Below are 23,553 nucleotides of genomic sequence, written 5' to 3'. Positions count from 1 at the left end.
GCAGCCTTTCCTGAACGGGTGCTTCTTGTCTACCTGGTACGGGTCATCAGAGTAGCTTTCCTGGTAAGCCTTAGGCCTGGTCTACACTAGAAAATTAGGCTGTCTTAACTGCATCACTCAGGTGTGTGAAAAATCCACACCCTTGAGCTGCATAGTTAAGCCATCCTAAGTCCCTGCATAGGCAGGGCTAGGTGGACAGAAGAATTCTTCCATTAACCTAGCTACCGCTTCTCGGGGAGGCGGGTTGCACTATAGTTGTGTTGCTGCAGCATTATAAGCGTAGACAAGCCCTTAGTTTCTCCATCTGTAAAATGTGTTCTACTACTAGGGTACCTCAGAGGGATGTTGGGAGGTTTAACGTTTGAGGTGCTCTGATGGAATGTGCTATTGAAGTACAACATAGACTCATTTATTATAATAAAAACTTTATCCAATACTTCTAATCCCTCCAATAACATTTACTACCTTCAGTACAAGCTCTAGTTAGTCCATGTTAGTTGCTAGTTTGCTGTCCCCACCAGCGTTCTCTCTTTAACGCTAGTAGGTAGGTTTGACTTTTATATATGGTAGCTAACAGTTATGTGGTCTGTAGAGAATATAGACTATATCAGTGGGTTGGGCTTTCACCTCAACTATTAAACATTTGGTTTAACGATACTAATATTTATGTACTAGATCAACCAGTTTAGAAGAAAGTATAAAGTCCATGAGTCTGAGTCCAGAGGAAGATGATATTCCATGGAAAGATTTGCATGACAACAGAGACCTAACCGTCTTATTTAACTGGGATCCAAAAGACAGGTGAGTACAAAGGCCTGCAGGGATCAGTCTCTCAGAAATGTGTTTTAGGGAGAAAATCATTTCAAGGTAAATTCCAAGTGTCACTTAAATATTTTCTAGGCTGGCTAACTGTGCACATTTAACAAGAGCATCATTTACAATTTCTAACAATGCTCTCATCTTACTTATTAACATTAATACCGTTCCCTGAATTTCCAGTCATTCCCACCTTTCCACATGGGGATTCCAAAGCTTTGCACCAGAGTAGGATAAAGGATGTTCATGGAAGCTTGCTACTGTTATGAATATAAAACATTTGTCTAAAAACCTTTGGTGCCTTTCTATAGGGACATTTCTGAGGAGCATAGGAAACTGTCATTGGAGGAAGAAACCATCTGGTTGCAAATCCGATCTTTAACTTTAAGGCTAGTAAGCGGACTCCCAACTCTTAGTCATACTGTTCACCCAAAGAACTCTGAAAAGACTGCTGAGAATGGTGTCTCATCCAAAATTGATACGATACGGTCTCTGCTTCAACAACTGGAAACGGCAGTGGATTCAGGGAAGCAGTTTCTTGAGCAGAAAATTCAGGTACCTGTTAAGGAAAAGTGATCCCAGAATCTTTAATGCCCATGAATGCAAGCACAACAACTCAGTGCATCTTGTAACGTTCTGCAGGCTGCAAAATTCACTTAACTGATCCTGAGTTTGTAGCTTTTGAAATCTGAGATGTGCCAAAGAACAACACTGTTTTCTGTTTAAGGAAAAGCTGCAACATCTTTCTTTTTCTTTCCTTCTTGCCTAGTATCCTGTCCTTGGCCCTCCTCCTACCCGAATGGCTGGCTTCTTCAGTAATGGCAGCTGTCAGTGCCAGACTAGCTTGTTTTATCTTGTTAGTGATATTTATGAACTAGATACCAATGGCTTAGGTAAGTGTTTGGGTTACAGGGAGGTTAAACCAATTTGTGAGGGGTGTTGCATGGGGTGTAGGTGTATCTATACAGTTTCAAAATGGCTTTGCATTTAGTTAATAAATTATATTAATGGGTTGGAAACAAATTGATAAACCAACCATGTGTAGGTTATTTGAGTGACACTTTAGGTTATGAAGAAAATCACAGCTTTATTTAATCTTATGTGCCTATGTGTTTAAGTCTTCCTGAATTTTCTTACAATTATATTAATGTACCAGTCATTCACACTTGAAGCATTCCATTCAGTGCATATTTTTGTGGGGGTTTTTTAATTGTTTTGCATTTTGAAGCAGAAAAAACATTATTTAAAAAAAGATTTATTTGTAACATTTTTTTATTTCAGAAGATTCAACAGAAATCCAAGAGAGGATAGGGAATAGTTTTAAATCTTTACTAGAACAATTAACAGGTAAGTAATAGTTTGGGAATAAACATTTACAGCCAAGGTGACATTCAAACCGTGATTTTAAAATGACTCACTTAGGCTTTTTGATAATGTCATCCTTAAATTGCTGGAGGCTGAGAATGGTATTATGTCCTATTGTTTCACTGCCATTCCCTCCCCCACCCCCCACCCCCCCAAAAAAAACCAAAACAAAAATAAGAGTTGTGGTTTTATACCAGTCACACACTGGAATTCTAGTTTGTTGGTTGTGATGGTATAAGAATAATCCAAATGATTTATCTGCTGCTTAGAAATATTCTTTCCTCATTCCAGACATTAAGGTAGTTTTGAAGTGAAAAGTCAGTCATTACCGATCTAGATTGCATTTTTAAATACAGAATCGTTTTGTTATACTACCCAGCACCCTGTACAGAAGCAAAGCCAAATGCTGTGGCACTTCTGTGTGTGTGGTTATAATCTAACATTTGTTTAAAGAGGAAGAGAAAACCCTAAAAGGATTTTAATGAAATTTGTCAATTTGTAATGGCCAAAAGTTTTCATAGATTCTAGGACTGGAAGGGACCTCGAGAGGTCATTGAGTCCAGTCCCCTGCCTGCATGGCAGGACCAAATACTGTCTAGACCATCCCTGATAGACATTTATCTAACCTACTCTTAAATATCTCCAGAGATGGAGATTCCACAACTTCCCTAGGCAATTTATTCCAGTGTTTAACCACCCTGATAGTTAGGAACTTTTTCCTAATGTCCAACCTAGACCTCCCTTGCTGCAGTTTAAGCCCATTGCTTCTTGTTCTATCCTTAGAGGCTAAGGTGAACAAGTTTTCTCCCTCCTCCTTATGACACCCTTTTAGATACCTGAAAACTGCTATCATGTCCCCTCTCAGTCTTCTCTTTTCCAAACTAAACAAACCCAATTCTTTCAGCCTTCCTTCATAGGTCATGTTCTCAAGACCTTTAATCATTCTTGTTGCTCTTCTCTGGACCCTTTCCAATTTCTCCACATCTTTCTTGAAATGCGGTACCCAGAACTGGACACAATACTCCAGCGGAGGCCTAACCAGAGCAGAGTAGAGCGGAAGAATGACTTCTCGTGTCTTGCTCACAACACACCTGTTAATACATCCCAGAATCACGTTTGCTTTTTTTGCAACAGCATCACACTGTTGACTCATATTTAGCTTGTGGTCCACTATAACCACTAGATCCCTTTCTGCCGTACTCCTTCCTAGACAGTCTCTTCCCATTCTGTATGTGTGAAACTGATTTTTTTTCTTCCTAAGTGGAGCACTTTGCATTTGTCTTTGTTAAACTTCATCCTGTTTAACTCAGACCATTTCTCCAATTTCTCCAGATCATTTTGAATTATGACCCTGTCCTCCAAAGCAGTTGCAATTCCTCACGGTTTGGTATCACCCGCAAACTTAATAAGCGTACTTTCTATGCCAATATCTAAGTCGTTAATGAAGATTTTGAACAGAGCCGGTCCCAAAACAGACCCCTGCAGAACCCCACTCGTTACGCCTTTCCAGCAGGATTGGGAACCATTAATAACAACTCTCTGAGTATGGTTATCCAGCCAGTTATGTACCTACCTTATAGTAGCCCCATCTAAATTGTATTTGCCTAGTTTATCGATAAGAATATCATGCAAGACCGTATCAAATGCCTTACTAAAGTCTAGGTATACCACATCCACAGCTTCTCCCTTATCCACAAGACTCGTTATCCTATCAAAGAAAGCTATCAGATTGGTTTGACATGATTTGTTCTTTACAAATCCATGCTGGCTGTTCCCTATCACCTTACCACCTTCCAAGTGTTTGCAGATGATTTCCTTAATTACTTGCTCCATTATCTTCCCTGGCACAGAAGTTAAACTAACTGGTCTGTAGTTTCCTGGGTTGTTTTTATTTCCCTTTTTATAGATGGGCACTATATTTGCCCTTTTCCAGTCTTCTGGAATCTCTCCCGTCTCCCATGATTTTCCAAAGATAATAGCTAGAGGCTCGGATACCTCCTCTATTAGCTCCTTGAGTATTCTAGGATGCATTTCATCAGGCCCTGGTGACTTGCAGGCATCTAACTTTTCTAAGTGATTTTTAACTTGTTCTTTTTTTATTTTATCTGCTAAACCTACCCCCTTTCCATTAACATATTCACTATGTTAGGCATTCCTTCAGACTTCTCGGTGAAGACCGAAACAAAGAAGTCATTAAGCATCTCTGCCATTTCCAAGTTTCCTGTTACTGTTTCTCCCTCTTCACTAAGCAGTGGGCCTACCCTGTCTTTGGTCTTCCTCTTGCTTCTAATGTATTGATAAAAAGTCTTCTTGTTTCCCTTTATTCCTGTAGCTAGTTTGAGCTCATTTTGTGCCTTTGCCTTTCTAATCTTGCCCCTGCATTCCTGTGTTGTTTGCCTATATTCATCCTTTGTAATCTGTCCTAGTTTCCATTTTTTATATGACTCCTTTTTATTTTTTAGATCATGCAAGATCTCGTGGTTAAGCCAAGGTGGTCTTTTGCCACATTTTCTATCTTTCCTAACCAGCGGAATAGCTTGCTTTTGGGCCCTTAATAGTGTCCCTTTGAAAAACTGCTAACTCTCCTCAGTTGTTTTTCCCCTCAGTCTTGATTCCCATGGGACCTTACCTATCAGCTCTCTGAACTTACCAAACGTATGATTCGTTACCAACGTATGATTGCTGCCTGGTATTGTGTGAAATGGGTTAGAACGGAGTCTAGTTCCAAGCATACAGGGGTCTGTATATCTCACAAACCACCACCAAGGCACTAACTGGCAACCTTGTTGGCAGCCCTAGCAGAGGGAGCAAGGAGTGAATGAACCTTCCCTTCAGGTCAAGGTTAAGGCATTCTGGTGAGATGCGGTTGGAAAGTTGGTACTGCCTCTGCTGTATCAGGTTTGTGCATAACAGGGAGCTGTGTTCCCCGGGTCTGTCAGTCCAGCACCCTTCACAAGCACTAATCCTGTAACTGAGTAAAAGCACTTAGCAAGTTTAAAGGTAAACTTCTGTATATAAAGAGAACTGCCTGCATGATAAAAGGAAAAACACCAAGCCACCAGAATATCAGTAAGTGGAAGAGAGCTGGATTTATCTCACTGACGTTAGTGAGAATGCTGTGAAAATGCAGTAAGATTCTTAATCAGTCAGAAAAGGACAGTCATGTAAAACTGGCCTTTTACTGTTCTTAACCTTCCTTATAGTCTCCTTCATCTCCACCTGTAGCTATCTTTCTTTCTGTAAGCAGACCGCCTGGGTTTTGATTTAAACCAGTTTATTATTAAAAACCTGCAGGTGAACCTGTTTGCTGGTAAATGTTGGGTTATCTGACTTCCTACTCCATTTCTGGCTGTACCGATGTGAAAGGTGCACGTAATTACAAATGCACAAGACAATAGAAAAAAATTGCATATCAAGTTTTTGACAAAGGCTTTGCATTACAGATTCATTCAGAAATGATTTTAAAACTGTATCCACTCTAGAAGTAGTCTTTAGTTAACTGTATCCTGTCATACACTAGTTTGAAATCAGTCTTTTTGTAGCTTCATGTAGTATATTAAGATATGTACCACATCAAAAATATGTAAGCCTCTGTGTTGATCCTTATTCTGAACATAAGAATTGTCTTCCTTTTTTCAGACTTGTTCAATAAATGTAAAAGTGACTTGATGGAAGTCAGAGATGGCATCTTGAAAACTCATCCTAACATTTTAGAAAACTTAGTCTTCTTTGTTGAGGTAAGCATTTTTCATTTACTGCAGTTCTTGGTCACTTTGGAAATTCCTGCTGTTCTCATTTAATTGTTCTATTTTACAACAATCCAATTACAAGATGAAATCTGTATCTGCTTTCTTCTGAGTTCTGCCTTGTGGCTCCCTGAACCCTGCCTCTTCACATTGAGCTTTATACAGATAATCATGATGAAGATGCAAAAATAAAACCTGACTTCCAGACTTGGAATTAAGTCAGGAGAATGTGTAGATTCCTAAAGTTTTGTTTCTTGAAGGGGCCTGGTGTAATTTTTGGGAAATGAGATGCAGATGAAGATAATGGTAAAATATTTTAGAATTGACTGTGCTCAGGACTTTAGCATAATAAATAAAGTGCACAGATCCCAATTTTTTATGGACAACTATGAAAACCATCTCTCCATTCCGTTCATATCCCAATTACTGTATTTTAAGTCTTTAATAAAGGACGTAATTTTGAACTTAAAAATGGCTCCAGTAGTATTAATTCTATTTGTACCATACTTGTACATCTGTTTTTCTTCCTTTCAGACAATGTCCATCACCCTATGGGTGTCAAGTTACTGTGATAGTGTCCTGCGACCCTTCAAATCAAGCTTACAGAAAAAGAAAAAGAAAAAAAAAGAAACCAGTGTAGTTATGGTAGGCAATTCAATGGAGACGTGGGTTCTAATCTTATGATGCTTCCCTAAAGGGAGTGGGTGCAATTTTCAAAAGCACCGAAGTCCTACTTTCAAAAGTGACTAAGAGCTTAGCCTCCTTTAAGGAGCTCTCCTAAGCCACTTTTGAAAGTGGGACTTGTAAGTCGCTTATGTGCTTTTGAAAATTAATGGGAAAATGCAACATTATGGAATATATCATAACCAACACTGCTGAGTATATGCATTAGCCTGTTGGATAGAGTTAGTATGATTTCTATTTTGTATATAACCATCTTAAGTCCAAGGTTGATGTGGTTTCCAACCTGTTCCCACAAAAAAAGTTTTTCAAGATAAAGGCTTCTAAAATGAGGATGCTCTCAAGTTACATAATATTTTTCATCTTCAGAGGGGTTTTTTGTTTGTTTGTTTTACGAACATTAACTACTCAATGAAATGTAATTTTGAACAGTGCTAGTTGGGAATTTTTCAATGATTTTCTTTTTTGTTGGAAAATGCCAGTTGGTCTAAACTGAAACCTGTCATGGAAACAGATCTGTTTCGATGAAACTTTCATCAAGAATGTTTCTTAGATTCAGGCTGGAATCCGGCTGAGCAGCGATTTGACCCTGGCTTCCCACATCCCAGGGGCATGCCCCACCCATTGGGCAATAGAGTCAGACTCTCTCTGACCTAGTGAATGTTTAATTATTTATACCAAATGGAACAGCTCCAACAGGAGTGATTGAGCTACTGACTGGCTCTATAGCCTGGTGGTTAGGGCATCTAGGCCCAAACCCAAGTCTCCCAGGTACATGCCTTAACTACTGGGCTTATAGAGTCAGTTTCATTACATAGCATAATCAAAACAAAATTCAAAGAGCTCAGTTTTTCACAAAATGGAAATGCTTGCCAGCCAGCCAGCACTACTTTTTAAGCTATATTTGAATAGCACATTTGTAATTTTGGACACAAATGAATCATTTTATTTTAAAATAGTAACTACAGTGTCATATACAAAAATATTTAAAATGGGTGGAAAAGTGTTTTAATATCACTTCTGACTGTTTCCGTAGCCTCCTGTATTTACCAGTTTTTTGGATTATGTTACTGAGCTACAGACGTTAACTTCCAATGTTATAGACCATATCAAAGGGCTCGAAATCATTCTGACTGCACTTAAACTTGAAGAACTGTCCATAGATGACACTTTCCTTTCACAGGTAAGAAACTACCTTATTTTATGTGATTTCTTTTAAAAACAAAAAAATAAACCTAGAGAATATCTCTTGGCTAACTTCACCTTTTTCTTTAAATGGTACCTATTGAAAAAGCTGTATAACCACTGATGTGACTGACTCAGTTGTTTGCTATTAGCTAAAAAGAATAGTGTCACAGTTGATTGAAACTGACCCAGAGTGGTAGAGTTCTAGTTATAAAGTTCCTACCATGTGGAGTCCAGCATAGTAACTTTCCCTAAACTGATCATTTCTTGCTTATTTCCACAAATTGATTAATTTAAAAAATGTTACTGGAACCTGAGAATTGTAAACCTATGTATCTATTTTTTTTTTAAAGTGAGTTGAGTATGTGAACAACAAAATGCTGTGCGTGACGTTAATTTGGTGCCATGAAAATGAATGTTCTTATTTTCAGTCTAGAAAGACATGACAACATCAAATAATAAAGGCCAGCACAGTTGTGACAGGAAATCCTTTTGGTTCAATTATTTCTGACTAATAAAAGTTGCCAGGGAAACTACTGAATCCATATGAAAGAAAATGGCTCTCCCTTCTAACTCTTAGCGGTTTAGAGGGGATCAAGAACAGGAATCTATAGGTGCCAGACACGTCAGGCACAATACGTGTTAAGATGTATATGAAAATTATTCCCAGTGAAGAGATCTTTTTGAAGCAGTGAATGCTGCTCTAATTAAATGAGGGAGAAGATGCCCTGAAGGACCAAGATATTATGACACCAGGAAATAAGCACATTATCCTCCAACAGGACGTACTCACTGTCCACTTGTTAAATCTGTCCTTCAATGAAATAATGGCCTGCCTCTCTTCAGCGCCTCAAAATATCATTGGTGTTGAGTGGTGGAGGATCGAGTTCAGATGTACAGATCTGATTTAGCAAATAACGCACAGAACTAGCCATTTCTTTATATTTAAATGTGTTCTGAGAGTCTTTTCTAAAGTGCAAGACTCAAAAGAAGATTGGTGTTCTTGCCTCATCTTAGGTTATGAAAGTTGGCCACAAGTTGCAAGTCATAGCATAATTCAAGTGAGGTGGGTTTTTTGAGACCCATGATTTTGTGCTATTGCCAAATAGGAATGAGTATAAGAATTGCTCTCTGTTGGGAAATTATGCTCTCCTCACCTAAAATATCTGGGGGCTGTTAAAATTTTTAATTATAAGAATTGTATGAACTGATATAAACATGTTTCCAATGGGACTGAAGAGAAAAACCCAACTCTGTAGAACAATGCTGTGTAGCTGCTCAAAACACTGACTGGGCAGTGTCTGTAGCCACAAAACTCTCATTGACTCTGGAAAATAGATGCATAGCACAGTTATAGAATCAGATCTGTGGGGCTGTTGTTTTCAGACAAACTGTTATCAGCTTGTCTATCCCTCCATAACTTTACATTCTTTTAGGAGCTTTACAGACTAACGTGAAAACAAGATTCCCTGTATTGTAACTACGGGGTTTATTTAAAAGATACATCCTGCCACTTAAAAATCACACTTCTGGGCTTGCGTTCAAGTTTGCTTTTACAGTCATCTGAGGTCTGACTTGTAACTGAAAGATTAGAAAAATAAATTGTATTTTTCATTGTTGACCGTATGCATTTGATTGCAGTTTGTGTACAATTTCCCCCATTTCTGTTGGTCTTTCTTCTCTACTGTTGCTGTGTGAAATTTTATATCTTAAATATGAAAATTTCGCTGTACATTTACAAAAACTGGTAGGGGCAAATGAAACTCCTTAGATTTATTTTTTCTTTATTCACTAGACTTCAAATTGTCCTATCCCTTTACATTTTCTTTGAAGTGTTTTCTAGAATTGCCTTAGCACTTCAAACCTTATTGTTTTTCTGGTTCTTTAATGATCTAGGAGTGGCACAAGTAAACTTTCTGCTAACTCATTCAGTCAGCAAATTCTACACATTTCCTTTATGTTCTGCCAAGCATTGAAAGAATTTGGAAATCAGAAATGCAAAGGCCTAAAGAAAACATACGTTTCATATGTATTGATTTTTCTGGTACCCTGAAGAATGCATTGGCTGGGAGTTTTGTGGGGTTTTCCTACCTGCATACTATGTTTGTTATGCTATTAATTATTTATACTTTACTGGGAGAGTGTCAAACAGTGTGCATAAGCTGTATAACCTTACTTGGGGCCAGAGTTTCAAAGGGGTGGGTGGGTGTGTGTACGCATGCACGCCAGAGAATTGTGAATGCACGCAATTGCTGGTGCTTTTGAAAAGGTCATTGAAGTTTGTGTCAGCTGAATCAGACAAGAATTTGCTCTTTATGGAACATAACTAGTGATGCACTAGCTGAGATGTAGCAACAACCCTTTAAATATGCACAAATATCATTGTACTCGGCATAGGAAAGTCAGTGTCCGTCTCATATTTTACCTTGGGGAATAATGCCAAGGAATGTTGTTCATAGGTGGGAATCGAAGCTCTGAGAAGACAAAACTGCTCTCTGCCATTTAACTCATACATGTTTGAAGAATTTGGAAAATAGGGGTTGTGAGGGTGTCTAGCATAGTAGACACTAATGGTACGTCTACACTGCACGCTTCTTTCGGCAGCGTATGGAGTGCGTACGTGGCATGGGTATAAATAGCAGTGTAGCTGGTGAGGCACAGCTTAGGCAAGTAAAGACATTCCTGAAGGGTGTGGGCATGTATGAGCCTACACAGCTCTCTGCTTGGCCTTCCCATCTACACTGCTATTTTTTTCAGTGTATTATCCCACTGCCTTCCTGCAGCTGGAGCCTTTCCCCTCCACAGGAAAAGACTCCAGTACTGGGAAGGCAGTAGAGACAGAGTCTCATTGCTGGAGCCTTTCCCCGCAGCAAGAAAAGACTCTGGGAGGGAGATTTCCCTCCTGCCAGAGTCTTTCCTCACTTCAGTGAAAGGCTCTGGCAGTGTGGAGCTGCCGAAGCCTTTTTCCGCTGCCAGAGTCTATCCCTGACATGTGTAGCTACACACTACAGCATGGACACAGCTTGCTTTTCACTGCAGTATCTAGCTACACATGCCCTACACACCACCACCAGTGGAGTATTTTGTAGACGTAGCCTTAGTCTTATGAAAACTTCGATTTCAGCAATTTGTTTTGTATTTAAGAGGCTTCCTACTTTAATACATTATTTCTGGATTAAAATGTCTGTCTTGCAACTGACTTGGGGTTAAGGGAAGCCATCTTTTGGCATTAAATTAATTATACAAGGATGTTTACTGCAAGTGCCAAGAAATTTTGATGTGCTAATAATCCTGTGATAGGTAAAATTAACATTAAGTTTAAAAAAAATTACTGCTTGTGGGGTTTTATTCTGGATTGACGAGCTTTCCGATCTTTTTAATAAATTCAAACTATTACCACAACCCCCTTATGATGTATTGAGACTTCAAACTGGACTTTTTTCACCATTTCAATATTTGCAAAGAGGGTGTGGGGAATTTTACAGAGGAATTTAAAATACAAAATGGTCTTTAGCCTGCAGCGTGAATGATTGTGTTTTCTTGATTTGCAGGAAGAAAAAAAGTTTACAAAGACTGTGCAAGGAAAGGTGCAGAGCAGTTACCAGCACTCAATTCAGGAAATTGGGGAGCTGCTGAAAAAGAGACTTGATACCATAAAAAAACTAAAGATTTAAGAAATGCACCCCAGGCATAAAGACTTCACAACAGAGTGACACCATAATCCCAGGCAGAAGCAACATCCAACATACCATCACTTTAATCCAGAACTTCCTCATAAATGCATGAAGGACTTTAATCATAAATATTTTTTTTAGGTATTAAAGATATATTCAGCTGATTAAATTATTGTACATAAACCAGAAGCAGGGACCCTCCATCAGGGTTTGACCACTTTTTATACATGTTCATAAGCATATTGCAACAGGAAAAATTGAATTTTCTTCCCTTTTGGTCTCCAGAGACAACTGGAGATAATCTTTAGAAGCAGCAATAGAAATCCAGTCTAAAGCATATATCTCAAAGGAGTTGTATTTTCATCTACCATACAGTGTTTATAGGTTTTATATGGTCCTTGCCTTAGAAAAGCAGAAATTGTAGATGCCCACATTCAGCCTTGGAGCATATTATGTGGCCTCTTCCACTGAAGCAGGTTAGTTCTGGAGCTGTCTATTCTATTGACAAGCCATGTGGCCCTGCTGAAAAAAAGAATTGATATCATGTGGGTCCAGCAGAGACAGATGACGTTATATTGGAAGCACATCTTTTATTTAGGCATATACTGCCTTCCGGTGATGCTCATCATTAACTGAAGAGGGTCAGAGTAAGTCATGCTTAGCACCGATGCAGTTTCCTCTAAGATTGAACCCCAGCGATTGTTGGAGGAAGGGAGTGGTGTTAGTTTACATACAGATTGTTTCTAGTGGAAAGGTGGTTCAAAAAATTACAAGCCTGATCACTGTTTCAGCAAAAAGCTGGAGGCAATGTACATAATATCTGCAGTGAAGTCTGACACCACTGACTCTGATCTCGTGTCAGTTTCCCATAAAACAGTAATCATTGTGACTTTAAAAGGGGCTTGAAATTTTAAGACTAAGTACTTAAATAATTTGTAATGGAATTGAGTCCTGTCAACTTTCTATGGCTGTAAGTTGGCAGAAGTAATTTTTGCTTCCAGTGTGGTATGAAGCTGAGAATGTTACTCTTTTGTTTGTAACTGTTTCCTTTCGCAACTGATCTTTTATGATTATCCAAGTATAGACACATTAGTAATTCTGTTAGAGAAATGTAATTGCATCATCTGATCCCATAAAATCTGCATTTCTGCTATTTTAATTTAAAGAGTAATACAGACACACTATAAAACAAATAGGCACAAATACGAACATGTTGCACCTAGGATGTGAGGGACACTTGAGACTCTTACAGATTTCTTATCTTCTAATTAAAGAAAAGCAAGTATAATCTGAAATCTATATTTAAAGTTTTAAGAGAGCTGACAATCCTAGTGTTGTTATCTCTTCTGAATACATTTTGTTAGAAATGCTAGAATGTTGATGAGAGTATTTTTTTAAAAGCCCTGTGTAAAATTTCAAGTTGCTGCTCTTGCTGGATTTAGTTTTACTTTGCCCCTTCCTAAAAGAGAGAGAGGACTTCCTACAAGGTGTTTAAATTGTGATGGATGTGCTTATGATGTAGATGCAGTGTCTGGTAAGTGCTTTGGGCCGGGGGAAAACAATACCAAAATGTATTAACTCTGTTTTATAGTGAAACATCTTTCCTGAGCAAACTATCGTATATGTTTGTATGGAAATACTTTTGGAAAGACAAGTGTGCTATTTACATTAAAACAAGACTCATGACTGAAGTTGATCATTTGAAATGCATAGCTTAAGTGAAAACAGTCCCATCACGAAGATTGCACAGTGGCACTGAGGTGAAGTCTGCACTAGGCTTTTGGGCTAAAATAGTCACACCTTGCAAACATCAGTAGGACTGGCTAGTGTAGACAGGGCTCCAGGCAAACACTGACACTTTTAAGTACCAGGTTGCAGAGAGCTCTGAACAAGACCAGACAGTGCAGTAGTCTATGCTGGAGCTCCTGTCCATCGTTGCTACTACCAGCGGAGCTGAACAGTAGAAAAGTTTAGTGAAGTAAGTTTAGACTACAAGCCTTAAAGCCTTGTGTACATGAGAAAGCAGAACTTGCTAAACATGTTTTTCAGCATCAGTTCCCTTTGAACAAGATTGAAACCAGTGGGTTATACATCTGGCTGTGTTAATTTTAGTCAGCTGGATTGAGTTCTGAGAGTGGGTGGAACCAAGCATCAGTCACGCTTTCAGAAATGGCATTGAACATGCTTGTGTTCAGTCTGCACTAGCATTTAAACCTTGCTCAATACCAGTTCAGGAGGAATGTTCCGTTTTTCCCAGGGTACAGCTGTTTTCCCATTTCCACTTGCAGCCACCCAATTGACCCTAAGCCTAATGTCAAACAGTATGATTCTTTTGTTACACAGTAGATGTTTCTATACTAATTCTCTAGCATGAAAATCAGATGCTCTTAAAACTCCAGGGTTTCTCTATAACAGAGGCAACTAGATGGGTATGCAGAAATGGTTAACTAATTACTGAGCCTTTGGGAATCTTCTCAATCCTTATAAATTGTGTACAGTTAAATATATATTTCTTACTAAAGTAAAGAGCATTTTCCCCCTCCAGCACATACACCTTCACTGGGATTTGATAGGAAATCCAGGGTATAACCCATTGCTGCTGTTATCCTTTTTGTGGTTAACTGAACCGTGTGTTTAGAAAGCTACCAAGACTACTGTTTACAGACTGAAAATTATTGCTTTTATACTACTGGGATCATGAGCCAAGATCCTTCTACAGATTTCCTCCTCAACCGATTTCTTTGCTTTAAATCATTTGTCTGATGTGGATAAAGGGGAAGAATTCTCCATCTGCCTTTCTCTGCATAAAGAAAAATTTGCAATGCCTCCCTGTATTGCCCATTGTTTTTGTGTCTTTTTAGCAGTTTTAACTATTCAAAAATTGCATTTATATTTTGCAATCATTATGTTAAATCGTGATTTATTTTAACCTTCATTAATATCAAAGGGTTCTTTTGTTACATCTGCAGCCTTATCTGAACTTTCTCTTCCTGATTATTTGTTGTAATTTATGACTGTGGAAGTTATGTATGCTTCAGCCTTCTACGGAATTAAGTGACACAACCACAAGCAATCTGCTTTAAACTGGATGGGTTTATAATTTATATAAAAGTCAGTTTCGTTATAAATTAGTTTTGCTGCCTTTCATTTTCTGTCTGGATCTTTGGAAATAGTTGAAGTCCTTCTCTTCACCGTTTTTGCTTTATAATGCTAATCTCCCATCAAACTCCGAGCCAGATGCTCCCTTTATTGCATGAAGGGAAGTAAAAGTTGCCTGAAAACAGAACAGTGGGGAAGGAAAACAAGCGTTGGGCAAAATAAGGGAATGGTTTGCTGGCAGGAGTGGAATTGGGAAGCAGATGTTCTGTGGCATGTTCATATGGCAGTGTGTTGAAGAAACTTCCATTGTCAGTTTATGCATCATTCGCACCCCTCCCAAGTTTTTAAAGACAAATAAAGGGAAAAGTAGGAACTCGCAGTATGTTTGGATGCAGCCAGTGAAATTATGATAGAGTAGCCCTGGCAGTCAGCAATATGTGGCATCTGGGAGTCTGTATCACTGCCCCTCTTTTGGCTGGCAGTACCCTGTCCACTCCAGATCCCAATACACTGATAGAAACAAAATGTCCTTGTTTCCTCAAGCCATGTCTTGTGCTGCTTTCTCTCTTTCCTTACAGAGATCTGACCCTGGCACACTCAAAACTTAATCTTGAGTTTACTATCTCCGTTTACTCTCTTAAATGTTATGTGAACATAGTGATGTTGAAAGTTGCCAGACTCTAATTACTGTACCAGCAGCAGCATGACCAGTTTCCCCTAAACCCCATGCCTCTGGATGCAAGTCAACCCTGATGTGGAGGGGATCAGGTATGGTTAATTAGTTACTATCCTCTGGTGAACCATTTGCTCTGCTAAAAGGACATATTTGAGGTGACAGTTACGCTTGTTAAACTTTTCTCCTCACTCATGTTTATAAATGTACCACGTGAAACGGAAACCCGTTTAACAGAAATTTCTGCACATTAATTCCTTGCTGACCTGCTGCCACTTCTTTTTGTTTTAAATGCTACAGTATTTGTGGATTAAGAACACAGAAATCCATTAACAATATGCTTCCCTTTATCTCCCCCCCCCTCCTTTTTTGTGTGTGTGTAGTGACTGTAAAGCTGCACTACCAAAGGGTTAGAAAAGTTTAACTGGGTCGTGCAAAGAAAGGTACCTGAATTATGTACACAGAGGGTGACCAGATGGCCTGATATTAGGATCCTCCCGATATTAAGGGCTTTGTCTTACATACGCAACTATACCCACCTGTGTAAATAAAAAAAAACAACTCTCACTTGCTATCTGGTCACTTTATGCACACAGAACAGAACAACCCTAATTAGCTAAGTAGCTCAAGGGCCATTTCTGAAATGTGGCTCAACTTAAATAAGGCTAGGTATAGATCACCTGTGGTGGCATTACATTGTGTGTGCATGTCAGTTAAGTACTCTTCACCCCACACTCTAAGCATCAGGTGCAGGCAAAGGTTCTCAAATTTCTCAGTGTAGACCTCCCATCTTAACAAGAGTGGTCTTATAGTGTTCTCCTATTCGCCACTACACAGACCCACTCTTCCATTCACAATTGTTTCATGATCCTGTGGCAACTACTGCAATTGCTTATATAGAAAAGCAATACATTATTTGTTTTAGCTATTTATAATACAATGTACTAGCTGGAAACTAGGAGAGGAGCCTGCACCAGGTAACCAGACCGCTCTCCACCCGTCAGCAAGCACTCTCCCTATGCTGGTCTCAGTACCATAATTTAGGAATGGCTGTTCTAAGGTTTTGGTTGTTTTTTTTTTTTTTTTTTTTTGTACACCAGAGAATGTTAGCAAAAAAATTCTCACTGGTCCTGATCCCCAGCTCAGCTGCACAGGTGGGGAGCCTGGGTCTAGACAAAATTCTGACACGATGCTGTTTGTTTTTATCATGTCAGCTAAGGCACCGCTTTAATTAACATCATAAAAATGCCCAAAGACGGTGCAGCCCAACCAGTGGTAGGGCAAGCACTGGGTGAGGGTGGGTTTATTGTTTGTTTTAGTGCATGGGAGGGGGGTGTCTTGCTAAAATTCCCTACCAGGGAGCCAGCCCTGCCCGCACTTATAATTAAGCTATAACCACTGTTTGAGTTAGAGCTGGGTGGCAGGTGATATCACACACACAGTTTTGTTGCAGCGCTTTCTACTGTGCTCTGTGGAACGCCTTCTCCTGGAGTGGAATGGATCCCAGAGCGGTGTGGTCCTTTAATTACCCAACCAATAACTCAGAACTACTCTGGATTGATGGGGGGCCGGTGCAAAGCTATTCAGTGAGAGAGAGATTTCAAGGGACCAAGCAGATCGTCCACAAACGTAATGAAGAGATTTTGCAGCTGGCTAAACCGCTGTTCCCCTTGAATAGCCCCTGCTCTGGGACTGAGCATGCCCTCGCACGTGTCCAGCTGGACGACAAAGATTAGGCTTACGAATTAATTTTGAACAAAGGGGACGGGGTGGCTTCATGGAGCTGGTTGTGCCCTTAGCCCGCCAGAAAGGGCCAACGACCAATGGAGCAAAGCAGAAAGGGGAAGGACACCTAGGACCTGGGTTGTGCAATGGAGGGGCTGGCTTTTCAGAACAGCGTGTAATGAGGAGTTTGCTCTGCGGTGCATTGGCAGCCCCAGCCCGCCCCTTTTCTCAGTTGCTCCGTCCCCCGGGGGCTGGGGGGCTGAGCGTTAGCTCTTCCGACGCTTCCCTTCTCCTTTGGGGGGAGCCAGTGACAACGGATCAGGTCACGTGAACCGCGCAAAGCAAGTCCTCTCCATCTAGAGCCTTCTCGACATGGCTTTCGGGAGCAGGGCTGGGTCGGTCTCCTCCCTGCTGCTTTGCTGGCTTTCCTTCGCCTGGGAGAGCAGCAGCGCTTTGCATACCAAGGGCTCGCTGCCCCTGGATGTCATCACCTTCTACAAGGTAAGGGGGGGCGCTGCTGGTTGCATGTGTCTGCCTGCATGGTGCGGCGGCACCTGCGCTGGGGCGCTCCGGGACACGGGCTGTTGGCGCGGGGAAGGACCTTAAAGCTACGGGTCGCTGTATTGAAAATACCGTTCAGCTCCAGCGCAGGGCTCGGGCGGCTGCAGCCGGAACGTGCCCTGAACGCTGCGCTTTTCAGGAGGATTTTTGGAAAGGGCTGGTGGGGAGGTAAAAGAGAGAGTGTGTGTCTCTTCCCTCCCGCCCCCCGCTCTGAGATGGGGCAGCCTCCGGCCCGTGGCGGGTGAAATAGCGCGGCGGCGCGCTCAGCCCTGCAAGAGCACAGCTAACGCCTGCCTCTTTCAGGGGCGCAAGGGCCATTTTCAGCCGCTGCAGGCTGGCCGCCACTGGGGAACGGCTCAAGAGTTCGCCCCGGGCCACGGTGGCCAATGGGGAAAGGACAGAGGAGAGGCGGCCTCCGCAGCTGGCCAATCACAGGAGTCCAAGTGTCTCCATTGCGCCGCGAACGTGGTTGGACGTTTTTGCCAAGGCTGCGGTGCAGCGTGATCACCTGTGGGCGCAGGGGCATCGCTCCTGGCCGAGCAGGCAGTGTCCTGAGCACCTCGGAGCTCTGCTGTCTTTGTCTGCAGCAGGTGTCCGATTGCCGCATCCGTCAGGTTTCCTGCCAGCCACAAGCTACTGCCCCCTCACACTCCTGCTGGTGCAGCACAACGCCTAGCCTACACCAAGCACTTCTGTCCAGCCCCAGCCGGGCTCCTAGCATTTCATGGGCATGGGCGACATTCCCGCAAGAAAGACCATCCAGAAACACCCTCCTCTATACCCGTATATAACAGCCTCACTAGGTGTTATTTGCTCACATGTCGGTGAGCCTCTCACTCTTACCTGATGCTTCTTAGCAGCCTGCGGATGGGCTATGCAATCTGCCCCTGAGTTCCCTAGACAAAGCAGTACAGAATCCGATTATTTTTTCCAAGTAAGGAAAGGCAAGTAGTTTAAGCACCAAAATTAAGTTTGTAGAAAAGCATTTTTCCAGAACCAAGTAGAAATGGAAATACCTTCCTGATTTTTTTTTTATTTCATTAACAGGGTGTACTTTTGTTATTTAAAGATTTAGGTTTCTAGCACTGCAAGACGATGTTTAAGCACAAGAGCCAGGTTTTAGAAATAGGAAGGAAAATTGATCAGAAATAGAAATTGAAGTGAGAGTGAAGAACACCAGCTGAATAGAGTCAGCTGTCACGGGTCAGGCTTCTAATCCACACTGGAGAAGGGGTACTAGGCACCTATTCCAGGTCCATGCAGTAATAACACTGAATCAATATCAGCTTATTTAACTTGTTCCTCAAAGTATGTAGGGAAACATTCACCCTAAGCAAGTAACTGTGGAGGTTTTCTTTTCTTATGACAAAAACGAGGAGTCCTTGTGGCATCTTAGAGACTAACAAATTTATTTGGGCATATAGTTTGTAAGGTGCCACAAGGACTCCTCGTTGTTTTTGCTGATACAGACTAACACGGCTACACTCTGAAACCTTTTCTTATGACAGTTCATCTCATCCACTTGAAATGAATCTCCACTTTGACAGACCAGTTTTTCTTATGACAGTTCATCTCATCCACTTGAAATGAATCTCCACTTTGACAGACCAGTTTTGGTGTATTTGCATTCTGGGACCCCTTAAGCACTTGTTCCATAGCATCTTTTGCTAGGACCAAGGACTTTGGGGTAATTTCCAGATGTGAAGCACTACATTGTGGGATGGAACTAAAAAGACTGGCTGACAGGGTGGAGCTACAGTATTTGCGATTTTCAGCCATACTGAGGAGTGGGAGGAGAATAACTGCCAACTACACTGGTCATCAGGACCAGAATTAAAGACTTTGTTCCAGGTATTGCATATGTTACTACGAATGCTTATAAAATGCCTGGGATGGCCTTTGGGGGGGGGGGGGGGAGCAGTTACTGCAATCTCAGAACATTCCTAGCAAGATTTTGCTGCACTATCTTCCCACTTAGCATAGAAAGGGACAAGATGTGCCAGGTGTAGACACAAACCAAGTTTTGACTGAAAGCAAACAAGTCCATTTCCAAGCTGACCTCAAAGAGCCAGTGTGTTTGGTGCCAACCTGACAAGGCCAGTTTCACTGTCCAAACAGGGAAACTAAAAGCCAATAGCACAAATGATGGCAAGTTAATAAGATTTTTTTTCAAAAACTTTCACTTTAGCAATCTAAGGTGCTTCTATTTGCTGAGCAACACTTTTTACTTCACTTCCAAATTTCTCACTTATTTAAAATGTTAGTCCTACTGCTGAATTGGGAGGAGGAGGGATAGCTCAGTGGTTTGACCATTAGCCTACTAAACCCAGGGTTATGAGTTCAGTCCTTGAGGGGGCCACTTAGGGATCTGGGGCAAAATCAATACTTGTTCCTGCTAGTGAAGGCAGGGGGCTGGACTTGATGACCTTTCAAGGTCCCTTCCAGTTCTAGGAGATGGGATATCTCCATTAATCTAATCTAGCAGTCACATTTTATTTGGCCTAAAATCCTACTTGTATTACTCACTTGAGATGTCCCCCTGAGGTCAGCTGGGGCTGATTCTACTCTCTAGGTCAATGGAGCTCCCTACCAGTAAGGTGAGCAGAATTTGGTCCATTATGTCAATCAGAATTTGACTTCAGAAAAGCAAAATGAAAGTACCATTTTTCAGGGTATAATTACAAGCCATTTTAACAAAATACTGAAGTATACAATTTAGAATTCCTGTAATTGTTTATTGCATGTTTATGAAGTATTCAATAATTTCTCCATTCATCTTTGTTTTTCTTGTACTAGGTGATTCCAAAGAATAAGTTTGTCCTGGTGAAATTTGACACCCAGTATCCTTATGGTGAGAAGCAAGATGAATTCAAAAAGCTAGCAGAAAGCTCAGCTTCCAGTGAAGATCTGCTCATAGCTGAAGTGGGAATATCAGGTGAGCTGTAAAAAGACTAATGTAATATCATCAGGGGGGGGGGGGGGGGGACAAAATATTGGCACAACTCGACCTCTTAAGCACTGTGAAATGTCACCTAGCTCTCTGCTTTAGCTGGGTTTTGGGTGTAGCTGGCATGCTGAGAGGTCATAGAGGAATTAGGATGGCCCAGCATGACGCTGGGGGGGAACCTAAGAATAAATGATTGAAAAGTTCATTTTTAGTTATTGAAATATTGAATGCTCCCTTAGCCTGGTTGGTAGTGGAGCTGGCTGCCCTCGCAGCCTCATGCGAGGTGGGAGTAGGAGTGCTGGATATCCCCAACCCCCATGGGCCAGTTAGTGAAGTCTCTCAGCACAGTTATGGAATTAAAGTTGATTTGCAGTTCCTCTTGACCAGAGGGAAATCTGGCTTTTTCTTAGCCTCTTGGCCCACTTCTCTGGAATATGCCTTATGAGGCATAATTGTGGTCACAGGAAACAAGTGTTACATTGTTGATTCACTCTAGGGAGCATTGCCATTCATTGCTGAGGTTATGAGAGGTGTCGGCATCACAATTGGCACTCATTGACATCGCTATGGTAGTCTCAAGAGAAGAGCCAAGGCTTGTATAAGCAATGAAGACTGAATTGCCATCACCCCTGCTGCTGCCTGTTCTGTAAACAAAGGATTTAAACCTCTACAGACTGCCCAGGTGGCATACATCACTAGGCATTGAAGTCTACCTAAACACAAACCCTTTATACCTTAGTAGAATATCTGAAATCCGTATATTCATATTCTAGCTTCAGGAATTCACATGGGATTTCTGTTTCTTCAGATGTCATTTTACAGATTTGCTTGGCATATAGCATATTCTTAGTAAGAACGGTGTCTGCAGGGACATCAGCTAGAAATTATAATGAGTATTATCAGTCTGTATGCTTCAGGCTACAAGCTAATCTGATGGGGATCAGGAAGGAATCATTCCATCCCACCCCAAATTCAAGAGACAAAATCAGTGATAGAGTAAAGCAAGGTTAAATACATACATTATGGGGGATTTGCACCTTCCTCTGAAGCAGTCGATAATGGTTACTCTTGCAAGTGAACTTGCTGGACATTTGGGTTGTTCCATCCTATGGCAATTCCTGGTAGAGAGAGGGTGCTAGCAGAGTTGTAATTACAAACATAAACATGAATTGCGTTGGAGAGGAAAGGATCCAACTGACTGATTTTGCTCTGATTAATGCACTGATCCTTTTCATGTTTCGTTTCTGTTCCCAGATTATGGTGATAAACTGAACACAGAGTTGGGTGAGAAATACAAGCTGGATAAGGATAGCTATCCTATTTTTTACTTGTTCCAGGATGGGGACTTTGACAGTCCCTTACCTTACAGTGGCCAAATAAAAGCCAGTGCTATTCAGCGTTGGCTGAAGAGTAAAGGCATCTATCTGGGAATGCCAGGCTGCCTACAAGAATATGACATCCTGGCAAGCAAATTTGTGAGCACCACGAAAGAGTTAGAGCGTCAAGCTCTTCTCAAACAGGGGCAGGACAGTTTAGCAAAAGCCAAGGAAACAGAGAAGAAACGGGCTGAGCAGTACTTGAAAATCATGAGTAAAATCCTGGAGCAAGGAGAGGAGTTTGCTGCTAATGAAGTTGTCCGGATCACAAAACTGCTTGAGAAGAACAAAATGAGTGATGGGAAGAAGGAGGAGCTCCAGAAAAGCCTAAACATCCTCGCCTCTTTTCAAAAGAAGAAGAATGAAAAAGAAGAGCTTTAACTGGCTGGAGAACTTTGTACAAGCTTCAGGGGGTAGCTGTGTTAGTCTGTATCTACAAAAACAACAAGGAGTCTGGTGGCACCTTAAAGACTAACAGATTTATTTGGGCATAAGCTTTCGTGAGTAAAAACCTCACTTCCAAGTGAGGAAGTGAGGTTTTTACTCACGAAAGCTTATGCCCAAACAAATCTGTTAGTCTTTAAGGTGCCACCAGACTCCTTGTTGTTTTTGTACAAGCTGTGAATTACTGGCACAAGGTCCCATCCAGTTCTCTTTATGCAAGCAAACTTCCCTTTGACCTCCAGGGAGCAGCAAAATTCCTTCTAGTGTGCTTGGTGCTTTAGAAAACTCAGAGGAAGGCATGTCGTCTTTGAAAAATGACAGTATTCTGTAGTAGGGATTCAAACAATCACCTCTTAAAGTGAAACTGATGTGTATTAGTTGATAAATACTATTACACACAGAAATACATTAAAAACAGATTTCAGGTTGCAAAGTCAAGCACTCAAAAATTTAGGAAATAATATAATTAAGTTTGCCTCTGCAGAATTATTCCTCCAATGCACTGAGTGGGAGTAGGAGTCCTGTGGAAAAAATGTGATCACGTGATTAAAGACTATCATAATGCACATGCACAATGGGGGTGAACTGAGGTTGTATAGTATCAGAGGGGTAGCCGTGTTAGTCTGGATCTATAAAAAGGGTATTTCCTAACTTTTGAGTATTTGGCTTTGCAATCTTAATAATCTTTTAATGTAGTTTTTGTGTATGTAATTTCCTAGATTTTTTTTTTTTTTAAAGCAAACTGAACAAGCAGAAATCCTACCATGTAGTGTTATATTGTCATACACATGGTTCAGCAGCAGGGTTGAAACCATTAAATCCACCACAGACCTAGTAAGTGATAGCAATTTGTGGGTTGTCATCCTCTATGTGACCAGCATTAGAGGTGGAAGATACTCTTTGCCAGTGAGTTTCATAGATATTTGTTGACAGCAAAGGATGCTGAGTGAGATTCAGGAATCTTGGGTTCTATCCTAGGCTCTGGAGGGAAGTACGGTCTAGTGGGCACAGAACTTTTCTCCCCAAATTTACCCCTTTCTGCCCCACCCCTGGCTGTTTGTTACAGTCTCTGCTCTTCAGGCATCTCATCCCCATCTCAGTCCTTCCCCAGCAAGTTCTAGTTTTCTCCTACACCCTAGCTCTTTCTCAGATCTGTTTCTTCTCCCCCGTTTTCCCCCACCCCCTCTACATTGGTTCCTAGATCCAGTTTCCACAAGCTCCTTGTCTGGTCTCAGTATCCCTCTGCTCCCTCACCCCCACC

General features: G+C 41.1%; 2 protein-coding genes across 4 annotated transcripts in view; both read left to right on the top strand.

Moving 5' to 3' along the window:
• NAA25 (N-alpha-acetyltransferase 25, NatB auxiliary subunit) overlaps positions 1–14,595 on the top strand; it is a 46,233-nt gene extending 31,638 nt beyond the window's left edge. For all 3 annotated transcript variants that reach the window (XM_065568787.1, XM_005298588.4, XM_065568786.1), the window contains exons 17-24: positions 676–801; positions 1,128–1,371; positions 1,586–1,709; positions 2,098–2,163; positions 5,821–5,918; positions 6,462–6,572; positions 7,645–7,791; positions 11,345–14,595. In XM_065568787.1, coding sequence (XP_065424859.1) covers positions 676–801; positions 1,128–1,371; positions 1,586–1,709; positions 2,098–2,163; positions 5,821–5,918; positions 6,462–6,572; positions 7,645–7,791; positions 11,345–11,467 — 1,039 coding nt within the window. In that variant the 3' untranslated portion in view covers positions 11,468–14,595. The remainder of the gene's footprint in view (positions 1–675; positions 802–1,127; positions 1,372–1,585; positions 1,710–2,097; positions 2,164–5,820; positions 5,919–6,461; positions 6,573–7,644; positions 7,792–11,344) is intronic.
• A 2,611-nt stretch (positions 14,596–17,206) lies between these two features.
• On the top strand, positions 17,207–22,357 carry ERP29 (endoplasmic reticulum protein 29). The gene is made up of 3 exons (XM_005298590.4): positions 17,207–17,465; positions 20,322–20,460; positions 21,727–22,357. The coding sequence occupies exons 1-3, from the start codon at positions 17,337–17,339 to the stop codon at positions 22,227–22,229; spliced, it is 771 nt and encodes a 256-aa protein (XP_005298647.1). The 5' UTR covers positions 17,207–17,336; the 3' UTR covers positions 22,230–22,357.
• The last annotated feature ends 1,196 nt before the right edge of the window (positions 22,358–23,553 follow it).

The sequence above is a fragment of the Chrysemys picta genome, chromosome 15 (assembly GCF_011386835.1).
Source record: "Chrysemys picta bellii isolate R12L10 chromosome 15, ASM1138683v2, whole genome shotgun sequence".
Classification (NCBI taxonomy): Eukaryota; Metazoa; Chordata; order Testudines; family Emydidae; genus Chrysemys; species Chrysemys picta.
This window is presented reverse-complemented; position numbering and strand designations above follow the sequence as displayed.

Bases quoted from the DNA above. Each gene is read 5' to 3' on its own strand.
- ERP29 (XM_005298590.4), top strand. From the start codon at position 17,337: ATGGCTTTCGGGAGCAGGGCTGGGTCGGTCTCCTCCCTGCTGCTTTGC. The intron at 17,466-20,321 runs GTAAGGGGGGGC...TTCTTGTACTAG, and splicing joins ATGTCATCACCTTCTACAAG to GTGATTCCAAAGAATAAGTT. The intron at 20,461-21,726 runs GTGAGCTGTAAA...TTCTGTTCCCAG, and splicing joins AGCTGAAGTGGGAATATCAG to ATTATGGTGATAAACTGAAC.